The sequence below is a fragment of the Miscanthus floridulus genome, unplaced genomic scaffold (genome assembly GCF_019320115.1).
Source record: "Miscanthus floridulus cultivar M001 unplaced genomic scaffold, ASM1932011v1 os_2416_1_2, whole genome shotgun sequence".
In the NCBI taxonomy this organism is placed as follows: Eukaryota; Viridiplantae; Streptophyta; class Magnoliopsida; order Poales; family Poaceae; genus Miscanthus; species Miscanthus floridulus.
The window spans coordinates 133459-148542 of NW_027098289.1; the positions used below are offsets into that span (position 1 = coordinate 133459).

General features: G+C 52.7%; 1 protein-coding gene across 1 annotated transcript; it reads right to left on the reverse strand.

The window, feature by feature from the left end:
* Positions 1-10819: 10819 nt before the first annotated feature.
* On the reverse strand, positions 10820-12515 carry LOC136534948 (cytochrome P450 94C1-like). Its single transcript, XM_066527300.1, has one exon. It carries the CDS (start codon positions 12435-12437, stop codon positions 10854-10856), a length of 1584 nt encoding a protein of 527 aa, XP_066383397.1. The 5' UTR covers positions 12438-12515; the 3' UTR covers positions 10820-10853.
* Positions 12516-15084: the final 2569 nt, after the last annotated feature.

A 15084-nucleotide genomic window follows, 5' to 3' on the forward strand; every position in this document is an offset into this window, starting at 1 on the left:
CCGATCAATCTACCATCGCGGGATACCCCTCGGTAGACTGCCGAGCATCTTTTGTCGACAGTTGGCGTCCAGGTAGGGGTGTGCGCTTGATCCCATGGCGAGCCAGATGGACCTTAAATCAACAACGCGTTCTTGTCATCAATCTCGTTGTGATCCATGTCAGTCCACGACGACGATTCATCGCTGACTACATCAATCCCCGCGACAGCAGATCCGATCTCAGAACCACCTCCGAGGTCGCCTTTACCAACAACTCACCGTCCGCTAGGAGCTCACCGTCAACGCCGATCAGATAACGCCACACGTCGCCAACCAGACTTTCTGTCTAAAGCTAAGTCACGCTTTAATATTCTTCTAAATATTCTCCAATCTCCGTATATCGTCATGATGTGTTTTCCGAACTGTTTTCTCCATGTTTGCTCTCCAAACGATTTTCCAACCCCCCGAACAGTCGTGTTGATGCTCGGACGCCTCCAGAGACGGTCCTGTCTCTGGCTCCTCCCTACACGTGCTACGGGCTCCGCGCTCTGCGTTATGGGTGGTCGGCAGCGGCTCCTTAGTCACGCCAGTTCCTCCTACACGTGCACGGGCTCCGCGCTCGACGTTATGGACTATGGGCTAGCTAGGGCTGGAGACTCAGCTACACACTAACTGGTCGGACGGTTTATATTAAATATAAATACATCTTCGCTCCAACTGATCGCCAAGCTACATACGCTATTTTTTCTCTGGAGTTCATATATTTTTACATCATGTACTACCTGTTCTATATATTTGTATTGCAGGATCATCGTCTAGGTGATCGGACCACTTGGTGCTCGGACTTCTCCACCGATCAACTGGTCAGACCGCTTGGTTCATGGACTCTGTCGCCGACCAGTTGATCGGACTGTTCGCTAGTCGCTTCTACTTAATGCTCACTTCGTCACCGACCAGTTGACCAGACTAATCGTCCCTCATGCTTCATCGCCAGCTACGCCGGTTACTCCTCGGCGCATGGATACTTCGTGCTCGAGGACTAAGTGGGCACACTTCACCGCACGGACATCATCAGCTACGTCGGTGCTCGGACCTCGCCACCTACGCCGGGGACTCCTCGGTGCTCGGACATCGCCGCCTATGTCGGGGACTCCTCGCTCCTCGGTGCTCGATTATCGCCAATGACACCGGGGACTCCTCGCTCCTCGGTGCTTGGTCATCGCCAGCGACGCCGGGGACTCCTCTCTCCTCGGTGCTCGGTCATCGCCAGCGACGCCGGGGACTCCGCGCTCTTCGGTGCTCAGACATCGCCGCCTACGCCGGGGACTCCTCGCTCCTCGGTGCTCGGACATCGCCAGCGACGCTGGGGACTCCTCGCTCCTCGGTGCTCGGTCATCGCCGACGACGCCGGGGACTCCTCGCTCCATGGTGCTCGGTCATCGCCAGCGACGCCGGGGACTCCTCGCTCCACGGTGCTCGGACATCACTGCCTACGTCGGGTACTCCTCGGTGCTCGGTCATCGCCAGCGACGCCGGGGACTCCTCGCTCCTCGATGCTCGGACATGGCCAGCGACGTCGGGGACTCCTTGCTCCTCGGTGCTCGATCATCGCCAGCGACGCCGGGGACTCTTCGCTCCTCAGTGCTCGATCATCGCCGGCGACGCCGGGGACTCATCGCTCCTCGGTGCTCGGTCATCGCCAGCGACGCCGGGGACTCCTCGCTCCTTGGTGCTCGGACATCGCCGCCTACGCCGGGGACTCCTCGGTGCTCGGTCATTGCTGACGACGCCGGGGACTCCTCGCTCCTCGGTGCTCGGACATCACTAGTGATGGTGGGGACTCCTCGCTCCTCGATGCTCGTTCATCGCCAGTGACGCCGGGGACTCCTGGCTCCTCGGTGCTCGGTCATCGCCAGCGACGCCGGGGACTCCTCGCTCCTCGATGCTCGGTCATCGCCAGCGACGTCGGGGACTCCTCGCTCCTTGGTGCTCGGTCATTGCCAGCGACGCTGGGGACTCCTCGCTCCTTGGTGCTCGAACATCACCGCCTATGTCGGGGACGCCTCGCTCCTCGATGCTCAGACATCGCCGCATACGCCGGGGACTCCTCGGTGCTCGGTCATCGCCTGCGACGCCGGGGACTCGTCGCTCCTCGGTGCTCAGACATCGCCAGCGACGCTAGGGACTCCTCGCTCCTCGGTGCTCGGTCATCGCCCGCGACACCGGGGACTCCTCGCTCCTCGGTGCTCGATCATCGCCAGCGACGCCAGGGACTCCTCGCTCCTCAGTGTTCGCTCATCGCTAGCGACGCCGGGGACTCCTCGCTCCTCGATGCTCGCTCATCGCCAGCGACGCCGGGGACTCCTCACTCCTCGGTGCTCGGTCATCGCCGGTGACGCCGATGACTCCTCGCTCATCGGTGCTCGGTCATCGCCAGCGACGCTGGGGACTCCTCGCTCCTCGGTGCTCGGACATCGCCGCCTACGCTAGGGACTCCTCGGTGCTCGGTCATCGCCGGCGATGCTGGGGAGTCCTCGCTCCTCGGTGCTCGGACATGGCCAGCAACGCCGGGGACTTCTCGCTCCTCGGTGCTCGGACATCACCGCCTACGCCGAGGACTCCTTAGTGCTCGGTCATCATCGGCGACGCCGGAGACACCTCGCTCCTCGGTGCTCGGACATCGTCAGTGACGCTAGGGACTCCTCAGTGCTCGGTCATCACCAGAGACGCCGGGGACTCCTCGCTCCTCGATGCTCGGTCATCGCCAGCAACACCGGGGACTCCTCGCTCCTCGGTGCTCGGTCATCGTCAGCGACGTCGGGGACTCCTCGCTCCTCGGTGCTCGGACATCGCCGCCTACGCCGGGGACACCTTGGTGCTCGATCATCGCCGGCGACGCCGGGGACTCCTCGCTCCTCGGTGCTCGATCATCGGCAGTGACACCGGGGACTCCACGCTCCTCGGTGCTCGGTCATCGCCAGCGACGTCGGGGACTCCTCGCTCCTCGGTGCTCGGTCATCGCCAGCGATGCTGAGGACTCCTAGCTCCTCGGTGTTCGATCATCGCCAGCAATGTCGGGGACTTCTCGCTCTTCGGGCATCGCCAGGGACACCAGGGACTCCTCGCACCTCGGCGCTCGATCATCGCCAGTGACGCCGGGGACTCCTCGCTCCTCGATGCTCGATCATCGCCAGCGACATCGGGGACTCCTCGCTCCTCGGTCATGGCCAGCGATGTCGGGGACTCCTCGCTCCTCGGTGCTCGGTCATCGCCAGCGACGCCGGGGACTCCTCGCTCCTCGGTGCTCGGTCATCGCCAGCTCTGCTGGGGACTCCTCGGTGCTCGGTCATCGCAAGCGACATCGGGGACTACTCGCTCCTTGGTCATCACCAGCGACGCCGAGGACTCCTCGCTCCTCGGTGCTCGGACATCGCCAGCGACGCCGGGGACTCCTCGCTCCTCGGTGCTCGGTCATCGCCAGCGACGCCGGGGACTCCTCGCTCCTCGGTGCTCGTCATCGCCAACAACGCCGGGGACTCCTCGCTCCTCGGTGCTCGGTCATCGCCAGCGACGCCGAGGACTCCTCGGTGCTTGGTCATCGCCCACGACGTCGGGGACTCCTCGCTCCTCGGTCATCGCCAGCGACGCCGGGGACTCCTCGGTGCTCGGTCATCGCCAGCAACGCCGGGGACTCCTCGCTCCTCGGTGCTCGGTCATCGCCAGCTCCACCGGGGACTCCTCGGTGCTCGGTCATCGCCAGCGACATCGGGGACTCCTCACTCCTCATTCATCGCCAGTGATGTCGGGGACTCCTTGCTCCTCGGTGCTCGGTCATCGCCAGCGACGCCGGGGACTCCTCGCTCCTCGGTGCTCGGTCATCGCCAGCGACGTCAGGGACTCCTCGCTCCTCGGTCATCGCCAGCAACGCCGGGGACTCCTCGCTCCTTGGTGCTCGGTGATCATCAGCGACGTCGGGGACTCATCGCTCATCGGTGCTTGTTCATCGTCAGCTCCGCCAGGGACTCCTCGGTGCTCGGACATCGCCGCCTATGCCGGGGACTCCTCGGTGCTCGGTCATCGTCGGCGACGCCGGGGACTCCTCGCTCCTCGGTGCTCGGTCATCGCCAGCGACGCCGGGGACTCCTCGGTGCTCTCTTGGTGGTCGGATCTTGCTACGTCTCGTCGGTGTGCTATCAAGCTGGTCCATGCTGTTCATGGGGTCTTGATACGCGCATGTCAGACGACGTCGGCAAGCTTTCAGACTTCTTTGACCCTGCTAGAAGATTCATTCTTCATCTTCCAGCAGGTTCGGGGACTAAGTGGGCACACTTCACCTTGCGGTGAATGTGCTTGTTCTCATCTCGAGGCTACGCCCGGGGACTGGCTGCCTGCTCGGCTGATCTTCTACTTTCTGACCCTGGCACCACGTGACTACGTCACCTACTGTCAGGCTCGAGGACTAGCTGTGGGGGTATGGTCCTCCGGTATCCACAAGACAAGACATGGGCCGTACCATCAGAGGTGGTCCGGCCCACAAGATCAAGGCGTGCACGGCGTGCACCACAAGCTATTGTATAGTACCAAATAGTATACTTTCCTTGTAACTCTGTCCCTCCAGACTATATAAGGAGAGACAAGGGTCTCCTAGTGGACAGATCTATCTACATACATCTCAATACAATACACCAAAGACACAAGATATAGAGTATTACGTCGATCAGAAGGCCCAAACCTGTCTAAATCGTTGTCTCTGCGCTTTGTGTCACCATCCGGTTCCTGATCACGCGTATCCCCACCGATCAATCTAACATCGCGTGATACCCTTCGGTGGACTGCCGAGCATCTTTTATCGAGAGTCGCCTTCGACCGTCATGATCGATGCCCCAGGCCTTTTTTTCAACTGGACTGAGTGGAACAAGATTCAACCGTTCTTGTCATGATAAATTGATAATAATTCGAGTGTCACCAGCACACATGGAAAAGTACGTACGATCTGGTTTTAGCTTGCAGATCACACAGCCATCACACTTCACTGCACCCTACAAAGGACAGCATGTTAGATCGAGACGTTGTTAGGTCCGTGGCTACAGGGTGGGGATACATGTGTACACTAGCATATGGACCGTTTGGTTTGATCTCTTGTCTTGGAATAATGGACGTGTTACTTTTGATTTACGCCGGTTCTAAATTGTAAGTTATTCTGACTTTTTTTTAATATATAGTTTTTACAACGTATCTAAATATATCATATGTCTAGATAGACAATAAAAACTATGTATCTAAAAAAATCAAAATGATTTATAATTTAAAACGGAAGGAGTAGGTAAGAGCAAGGCCTTTAACTTGTGACTGAGGCCAAAGTTTTATTTTCCCATGCAAAAAAAAATATTTGATACTTAATACTACAGAGAAACACGCATGATACATGTTTACCTAACTGCAGTGTAGCTGCCAAAGCCATTTATTCGACTGATGATAAGAAAGGAAATGAAGAAAACCATGTGGAGTTTAAAGCATCTCCAAGAGAGAAATAAAAATTTAGAAAACACTCTAAAAATAAGAGTCCAGTAGACTGTAAACTATTTTCCATCTCTTCCGTACTCCAAAACCACTCTTCTCGCTCTCCACTAGTGGAGAGGTTACACTACCCTATAAATTCAATATACAGTAGCGTTTACATCAAAATTTGAAAAGAAGAACGTGGGAACTCGAAGCTTTCAAGATTGTGTCATCAAGGAATCGATTGCATAAGGATCGATATCAGTTGGTTCAGATACGGTACTGGAATCGGCTCTCTTCGGATGCTACGGTTGGCGTCGGGAGAAACATGTCGGGCTCTACAAAAAGAAAAAGATTAGGGTCTAAGTTATCTTAAGTTAGAAATATTTTCTCTTCTACTAAAAATTGTAATGAGTCGTATTTAAGTATGATTCACGCTTAGGTTCTGGGTATAAATATTGGACCCCGGCTATTGTAAAGGACAGATCCAATCAATCAATACAAATTGCTTTTTTGGCTTCACGTCAACCCTTAGGAGTAGGAGTAGTGTAGATCTCGACGAGTTCTTCAATAAGCAGAGCTGCATCGGTCCGCCCGACCTCTGGATTGTCTGTAAGTACCGTCATGGCTTTATACTTATGTTTGTAAGGCTGCAATGGTCCGGCCGACCTCTTGCGAGCTCTAGTATAAGCTAGTTATCGATCGTTATCTAGTTCAAGTAGAACTACATCGGTTAAGTTCGACCTCCATTTCTCGAATTAGATTAAGGTCAAGTTATCGTCTCTACCTAAGGGTGGCATCCTTCGGGTAGATTCATTAAGTTACCGATCTTGCTGATGTTCCTATTGTCATTAGTTTTAGCAATATCAACCTGCCTGATCGAGATCGATCTAGTTCGGCCTCACATCCTTTTAGTCCATCGTTTATTTTGTTACATTACGATGAGTCTTATTTTAAACTACGGATTATGTTTCATCGGTTGTTCTACTTCGATCTTGATTGTGCATAGTACGCGGTTAAGGCATGTTTGATCTTGAGAATGTTTGCTAGCTAGTTGAATCTGGTCTATAGCTCGCTATTATGGATGTAACGATCCGGTCGATCCCCACTGTTAGTACTTTAGATCGGAGTATGTTAGCTGGTAGACTTGCTTTTGACCAGGCTTGATCTTGGTTGCTATGCTTGCATCGGCTAAATAGCCGATTGCCCGCACTTTAACGCTCATAATATGTTTTCATGATCCTGTTAAATGTGAATAGATCTGTTTACTTTAAATGTTTAATCTGTTATCTTTATTATGGCTGTCATCGATCCGGTCGAACCCCACTGTTAAAGATAATAGGCTAGATTTGATGAGTTTATAGACATGTTCGTATTAAATAGTCGATTGTTCTCATGATATGATCCTTTTGTACCTGAATCGGCTATTTCATCCAATTCGTCTGTGCTTTCACACATATAGCATGTCTTTCAGAAACCTGTCAACGTATAGATGATTTTATGGATTTTTTGGCTTTAGTTTGTTGTTATCATCATAGCTGCATCGATCCGGTCGAACCTCACTGTTGATAGTAGCAGATTAGATTCAGAGCGTTTGTAGATCTATTTATACTAGAGAGTCGATTTTGTTCGCATGTTATATCCTTTCTCGTTAAACTTATCAGCTCAATGCTTTACACCGGTTATACTTATCTAGCCGATGATGTTACTTATATCTGGGCACATTGCATTTGTTATTATAAAATCAACCATGACCCACGAGTGTTACAGTCCTTAACAGTCGATTTCTTCTCGTATCGGCTATTTAGTCGATTTTTCCGTCACGCTGCTCCTGAAGCGGCACACTTGGAACTGTCTGGGCAAAACCGGCATGTTCCACCTTAAATTACTGATAAAATTTCTCTCCTTGTCAATTGCAGGTCAAATTGGCTAGCACACCTTCGGGAATTCGCAGGATTGGTTGGTCCTACGTTGAAGCCAAGCGGATTCCAGGCTCATCCCAAGCAGATCCTTCCGGCTTGCTACGTGTCGACACGTTTTTTGTGACAACAGGTAGTTTTCTTATGATTTTTCATGCAAGAAAAATTATGACAAGTCTTTGGAGTATAGAGAATCAAAGCTAGAAAGTCTACTGGGGACACGAGATATACCAAGAGAGAATATTAATGGGATGGCTCTCCAAATAGATAGAAGATCAAAGTTAGAGGCTCTTGATGTTCCTCTTATAAGAGAGGGCTCGAGGGAGTGGTTGGGTGCTCCATATCGCCTACCCCCACTTTGGAGCCTTTACTAAATTAGAAAAAAATGATGTGGCCATGTGGGTCTTCAGTGAAAAGTTGCTTGAAAGTACGTTAGGGTAGTAAGAATGAATAAGCCACAGCCTAGGAACTTTTTATGACCCAATTTAGCCCATATATCTATCTATCTCTTGGCTAGGCAAAGCCTCTCCTCTATTTTGATTTGTCACATTTTGATTTCACATGATCTTCCATGCGTATCTTTGACCACTAATTGTTTTCCTGAAATATATTCTTAAACTCTTTCAATTTTGTGAAAGTTTGCAACTAGTCTATCTGAATACAAATAAAATGTTTATCCCCACAAAATGTCTATAACAACTTACATGTTTTCAAACAAAATAAATAGTTTGAAACCCATATATGTAGCCTAAATGACATTCTTTTCAGTTTTTGTGACCTCAAAGAAAAGCATAGCGAAGCAAATCCTTTGAACATGGAGAAAGCGAGTTCTCGTACAACCATAAACTAATGAAAATGCTTACACCCGGCCGTGCGATTGTTCGGACGTCGCATTCGCAGGCCGCACACCAGTCCAACAGCCCAACATCGTATCCTCTTGTTCACTCGTCCTCTCTAGAAGGCTCTTCACCGTAGCGCCACGACCACGCTCTGCCCCCGTGCCACCTCGGCGTTATTCACAGCGTCTGGGCGCCGAGCGCCGGCAGACATCTCCCGCGTCCTAGCGCGGTTGCCCGTCTTCCTCCCTCTCCATGGCGCATCCTGCCCACCACGGCCGCCCACCACAGCCTTCTCCAGCGCCGCAGCGCCGCGCGTGGTCCATCTTCTGCACCGAAGCAACCCACTGCAGCCTTCTTCACCAGACCTGTCGCGACCTTCTTCAACAGAGCAGCGAGCTCCGCGCCACCTGTGAGCTCTACACCGGTGAACTTCACATATGGATGAGCCTCCATTCCCAAGCAGCAAAGAGATGTTGCACTGAAACACATGTTATAAACATATGTTTCAGGTGTTTCAGAGATATGTTGCAAGTATTTCGTATCGGTGTTGCAAAAGTACATCAAGATGTTGCAAAAGTATATCGGCATGTTGCACATGTTGAATGGCTATACACGTATGTTTCAAGTGTTTCAAATGTTTTATCTGTATCAGTCATATGTTGCAAGTATTTTTATCTGGATGTTGCAAAGGTAGATCTGAATGTTGCATATACATGCATGTTGCAAGTATTTTTTAAGTGTTTCAGATATTTCATAGTCTGTTGCAAGTGTCTCATTTAGATGTTGCATATGTTTGCAATGGTTTTTAAGTGTTATCCACGTGTTTTTTGCAAGTGTTTTCATACGCATGTTTGAAATGTTTTATCTGCCTTCTTTGTATGTTGTAAGTGTTGTATCTAGATGTTTTTAAAAAAAGTAGATCGAGGGTTGCACATGGTATGCGCGTGGAAAGCGGTTGGCAGCGCAGGCGACGTCCGCGCGTGGTGCGGGCGACATCTGAGGCGGCGCGGGCCGCGCGCGGACGACATCTGAGGCGGCGCAGGCCTGCTACTTGGGTGCTCGCTCGCTCGCTAAGTGGGTACCGTCTGACGCTAGGATTTGGATCGGACGTCCGGGCACTAGCAAGTCCATAAAACTAAACCCGTTTCACCTTTCTTCTCTGGACCTAACATTTTTCCTACTGATTCGTCGTTGCGGCATCTTCCTTTGCAGGCAGACAAAACGCCCTTGCTCGTGGCACTGGTACTGGTATTGGTACTCCACCGGTTTGGATGGGCGCGGCTTGGTTGGCGTTGCTCTATTGGCTTGTTCGTATCAGTCATACTTATCAGTTGTGAAATAGTGTTTTTCTCTTCTAATAAAACAGCATCAGCTATCTTATAAGCCACAGAAACGATGAAGCAACAGACCCCATATGGCCGGGAACAAGAACAAGCACAACACCGCGTCGGGACCATGGCGTGCCGGGGAAGATCTATAACGCTTGCGGTGGCCGCGCGCCGCCCCCACTGCACCCACGGGAACATGTGCGCTGGTTCCTTCCGTCTCCCACCCCGACCACCAAGAATCGGCATCTGTTTACGCCGCCGTACATGCATGTTTGCAACAAACACACTGCCCCAAACCCTGCCCATCGCGTACCACACGGCCCCGATTTCTGCACCAAACACGTGGAGCATTCCCGACTCTTTTCCCGCTCATCAACACCGAAGAATCTCTCCGTCCACCGCGGCATTTCTTTTAGAAATTTCTTCCTCACCCCTTTTTTCAGAAGCGGCATCAGTTCCATGTTTCCATTTCTGCCTGTAATAATCTTCTGATCTCTGATTGAAAAAAAGGAGATCGCAGGTGGAGCGTGCAAGTTTCAGCCGGCGACGTCCCCTCCTTATCCGATCCAAATCCGATTCGCGCTACGCTAGACCAGGCGCCTGGTATGACCGATTCCATTCTAGGAATCTATTTGCCATTCTAGTATAGTAGTAGAAGCTCAAGTGGAGACGACGACTGGGTGGGGACGTGGGCTGACTGACCAATCCTCCACACCACAGCATCGTCCGCTCCGTGCTGCCAAGTGCCGGCGCACTCACCGGCCGGGCGGAGTGGCCACGGAGTCATCGCTCCACCACCCTGGTGCTGATACGATAGTATTATTACTGTTGATTGATTTGATATGAGAGAAAAATACTGTTTTGATTAAAAATTTATGATACGATCGTTTACGACCCAGCGAACAGTCTGACAATCGACAACAACTAGATTACGGCCGCGTGATATAAATCTAATCCACCACCAATATTATGTTTGAGGCCTTGTTTAGTTGGGTGAAGTTTAAGTTGATACTGTAGCACTTTTGTTTTTATTTAACAATTAGTATTCAATCATGGACTAATTAGGCTCAAAACGTTCGTCTCGTGATTTCCAACCAAATTGTGCAATTAGTTTTTTTTCGTCAATATTTAATGCTCTATGCACGTATCGTAAGATTCGATGTGATGACTACTGTAGCATTTTTTGAAAAAAGTTTTTGGAATTGAACGTGGCCTGAATATGAAACGGGAAATATGACAGGCAAAGGACGAATCGTGATGACACCAACAGTTTTTTATTATTCCGTTCATTAGATTGGCGGGTTGTGCCCGCTCACACGTGCTCGCCGGCGCACTCGCACCGGCAGGCCGCCCGCGAACGTGGCGGTCAGCCCCGGCGCGAACTTGGGCCGGCGGGAGCTCCGGTCGATGGCCTCGATGTCGAAGCTCCGCACCACGGCGACGATGACGGCCTTCATCTCCATGAGCGCCAGCTCCTTGCCGATACACACGCGCGCGCCGCCCTGGAACACAGGGTACCGGTACGGGTTCTCATGGACGAAGCGCCCGTTCCTGAGCCACCGCTCGGGCCGGAACTCGCCGCAGTCGGGGCCCCACACGGACTCCATGCGGCCCATGGCGTAGGCGTGGTAGGTGACCCGGGTGCCCTTCGCCACCGCCGTGCCGTCCGGGAGCGTGTCGTCGCCGGCCGCGAACTTGGAGTCGAACTGCACCGGCGGGAACAGCCGCATGCTCTCGGACAGCGCGGCGTGCACGTAGTGCATGCCCTTGAGCTTGTTGAAAGTGGAGGCCGTGAGCCGGTCGTCGACGCCGGCTACGCGGGTAGCCTCGTCCCGGATGGCGGCCGCGACCTCCGGGTGATCGGAGAGGAGCAGGAAGAAGGCGGTCAGCGCCGAGGCGACGGTGTCGCGGCCGGCGAGCATGAAGCTGACGACGATGTCGCGGAGGTACTTGTCGTCGTTGATGGAGCCCATGAAGCGCGACAGGAGGTCGCTGCCCGAGGCGGCGCCCCCGAGCTTGCGACGCTGCCGGATCACCTCCGCGGCGAGCGTGTCCACGAGGTGCACCGCGTCCCGGAGCCTCCTTTCGTCCCCGAAGTTGAGCAGGCGCTTGAGCTTCCAGATGATGTGCATGGGCACGGTGGCGCGCCTGGCAGAGAGCGTGGAGGCCATGTCGAAGGCATTCTCGAACGACGACACCGGCATCGACAGCTCCAGGCAGCCAGGGTCGAGACCGAAGGAGATCTTGCAGATGCAGTCGAAGGCGAAGCGACGGAACACGTCCTGCAGGTCCAGGACCCTGCCCTGGCCCTCACGGGAGGCAGAGTGGAGCAAGGGGATGAGCCGGCTCCGCAGCTCGGACGCCACGACGCGCACCGCGAAGGCGCGCAGCGCCGGGGACGCGAGCTCGGCCGCGGCAATCTTGCGCTGGAACAGCCAGGCGTTCCCGTCGACGTTAAAGATCCCGCGGCCGAGGAAGTCGGCGAGGATGGCCGAGAACGGGGCGCCCTTGGGGTAGTTGTCGAAGCGTGCGCACAGCATGTGGTCGACGGTGGCCGGGTTGGCCGTGAGCACGTTCCGGAGGACGTGCACGTGGACGGTCTGCGCCGGCGAGGTGCGCAGCAGGTGCGCGTACCAGTCGCAGAGGTTGTCGTAGTCGGCGGCCCACGACGCCGTCAGGTAGGCCTCGCACACGGGGCACGCGCACCACCACGGCGGGCGCATGCGCGCCACGGCCAGCAGGGCGGCCAGCGCCACCGTGCACGCGGCGGACACGAAGAAGACGGCGGCCACCTGCGGCTGCATCGAGGACGCCAGGGCACTCGCGGCTTCACGTAACGCCGACGCCCCCCCGGTCTCGGCAACCATGACCATGAGCCTGAGCCCGTACGAGCGGGGCTCCTCGCGCTGTACCTGCGTGCGTGGTGCTATGGGCGCGCGCGCGCTTGCATACGCGGGTGCGTGCTTGTGACTCGTGTCCCCGGAGGAGGCCGTTTTATACCAGGCGCCAGGGGGTGTCTCGTGTTAAGGATGGGTGGTGTGCGCGCCAGATTGCGAGGAATTTGTGTACTTTGTGTTGCTGGTCTGACCTCCCCGTTGCTTTTACGAACCTCTTGGTCTCGGGCATGTTCGTTTTCTCCACTCCTCTCAGCCCTTGTTTAGTTCGCGAAATTTGGATTTTGGGGCTACTGTAGCACCTTCGTTTTTATTTGGCAAATAGTGTCCAAACATTGACTAATTAGGCTTAAAACGTTCGTCTCGTAATTTCCCACCAAACTGTGTAATTAGTTTTTCTTTTCATCTACATTTAATGCTCCATGTACGGGCCGCAAACATTCGATGTGACAGATACTGTAGCAACTTTTTGGATTTTGGAGTGAAACTAAACAAGGGCTCAGTCCTCTGTGTTACTCCATGTGTCGTGTTGGAGCTTTGTAGTCGGTGAGGGCACGTGCTTCATCAGCGAAAATTGCATGCCAGAACCAGAATCCCATCCCAGCCACTGGCAATGCATAAATGTGACTGGGGGGCATTTTAACCACCGCTGGCCGCTTTTATCCGACCATCCCCGTCCGGCCGTGACCAATGGTGCCGCGGTCTCTGGTCACCGGGCATTTATCAGTTTACTGGCCGGGGAGTGACTGCACTCCAGCCACAGTACTGCGAACGTGCTATCTCTGTGCCAAGCCAAGCGCCCTGACGCGTAGGAGGGCCGAAGAGGTGCTGCGCGTGCGCGGTGAGCACGTGCCGATTTCAATGCGGCCACGAGGATGAAACAGCAGCACTGGGGCCGATGAGTCAATGCCCGGCACGACAGCGCCGTATGGCATGCAGCAATTCGTCGCGTTGGTTGAGTGGCAGTATGCCCCGATCAGCATTCAACGTCTGTTGCGAACGGCCCGCGCGGTGCACTGTTGGGAAAAAAAAGAGCAGTGCGCCCGCGCTGATGCAGTTGAGCGCGCGTGCGGTGCGACGCCTCTTGCGAACGGCCCGCGCGGTGCACTGTTGTGCTGTGCGCGGCGTCGATGCTTCAACGTCGATGGCACTGCAGCTTGATGGACACCTCGCGGCGGCATGTGTGTAGCTTCAACGTCGACGACACAGCAATGCGGCGCAAGATTAAAGGAAGATGCCGAGGACGTGGCAGGTAAGTTGACGTAGTACTAGCCTGATAAGAACTGACGTGGCCACTTAATCGTGTCTCTAATTGCACTCCGAAAACTCATACGGACAAAGCTAGTATAGGCTACTTCGAAGCAACACGTGGGCTATTTACTTCTTTCAATGTAAATTACACTTATGAAAAGTTTCCCATATGGAGTACCGGCGCACTACTCTATATAAAACTATCGTCCGCGTACTGCCAAGAGGAATCGAACGCAGATCCAGCTCATAGCTAATGTGTCTATATATCTTACAATGGGGACCTACAATTTACTATGAGATGCTCGTGATAGTAACAATAATGAGTTAGCTATTTTTTGTGTATTTAATTAGGCTTGACTCGATCTTAAATCAATTAGTAAATTTAGCATCGTGCGTGGATTTGAATGGCTTAGCAACAGACCTTATGTATAGTGTGAGAGTGTTCGTGTTCATGAGCATCAAGAGCTTAAGTCTACAGCAGGGATTACAAAGGGAGAGAAAGTGTCTAGAGCATAGTGTCGAGCGTTTCTAGGGACCATGATATGTGCAACCCCTAGGGCCTGTTTGGAACGCAGTAATCAAAAACACGGGAATAGGAAAAAACACAGGAATGAGATGAGTGTGTAGTGGTAAAACAGAGGAAAGGAAAAACGCGGGAAATAACTAGAAGGGGTGTTTGGAACGCAGGAATCCATAACACAGGAAAAACGCAGGAATCCATAGCACAGCGTGAGCGCAAGTACCGTAGGAAATTTTCCATCAACTCGGAGCTCATTTTTTGTTTCCTACAAAAGTACATGCTTCTCTACCGTTCCTATGGAAAGTTCGTTGCCGATTCCTCCATACCAAACACGTAGTGACATCAGCAAAACAGAGGTTTGAGTTCCTTTGAAATTCCTTTGAACTTCCTCTATTCCAAACAAGGCCTAAGAGGGGTTCCTAACTCACCTTATATATATAGTTACTCCCTCTGGTCTGGTATCTAAGGCATGGCAGAAAGAAAAATGAATACCAAGACCCACCCATAGATTGTTGCGCTCGTTATGTCGAGGAGTAAGTGCCTCTATAGTTACTCCATGAAAGTACCACCTTTGTTGGTATTTTTTTATGCTCAAGTAATAATTTCGCAAGTGCAAAGAATACCGTTGTAGCACTTCACCCAAAAGTATTTGAAAGTATCATATTTGTTTATCCACAGGGAAGCTCATCTAAGAATATTAATGAATATGTGACTTGACTGTATTATAATTAATGTACAAAAGTCTATCAGGAGTACTCCCTCCGTCCCAGAATATATGTCGTTCTCGCTTTCCGAGAAACAACTTTAACAAAATATATATTAAAAATATTATTATTTATGATACATAATTAGCAT

Coding starts and splice junctions, on each gene's coding strand:
- LOC136534948 (XM_066527300.1), bottom strand. CDS start 12,437: ATGGTCATGGTTGCCGAGACCGGGGGGGCGTCGGCGTTACGTGAAGCC.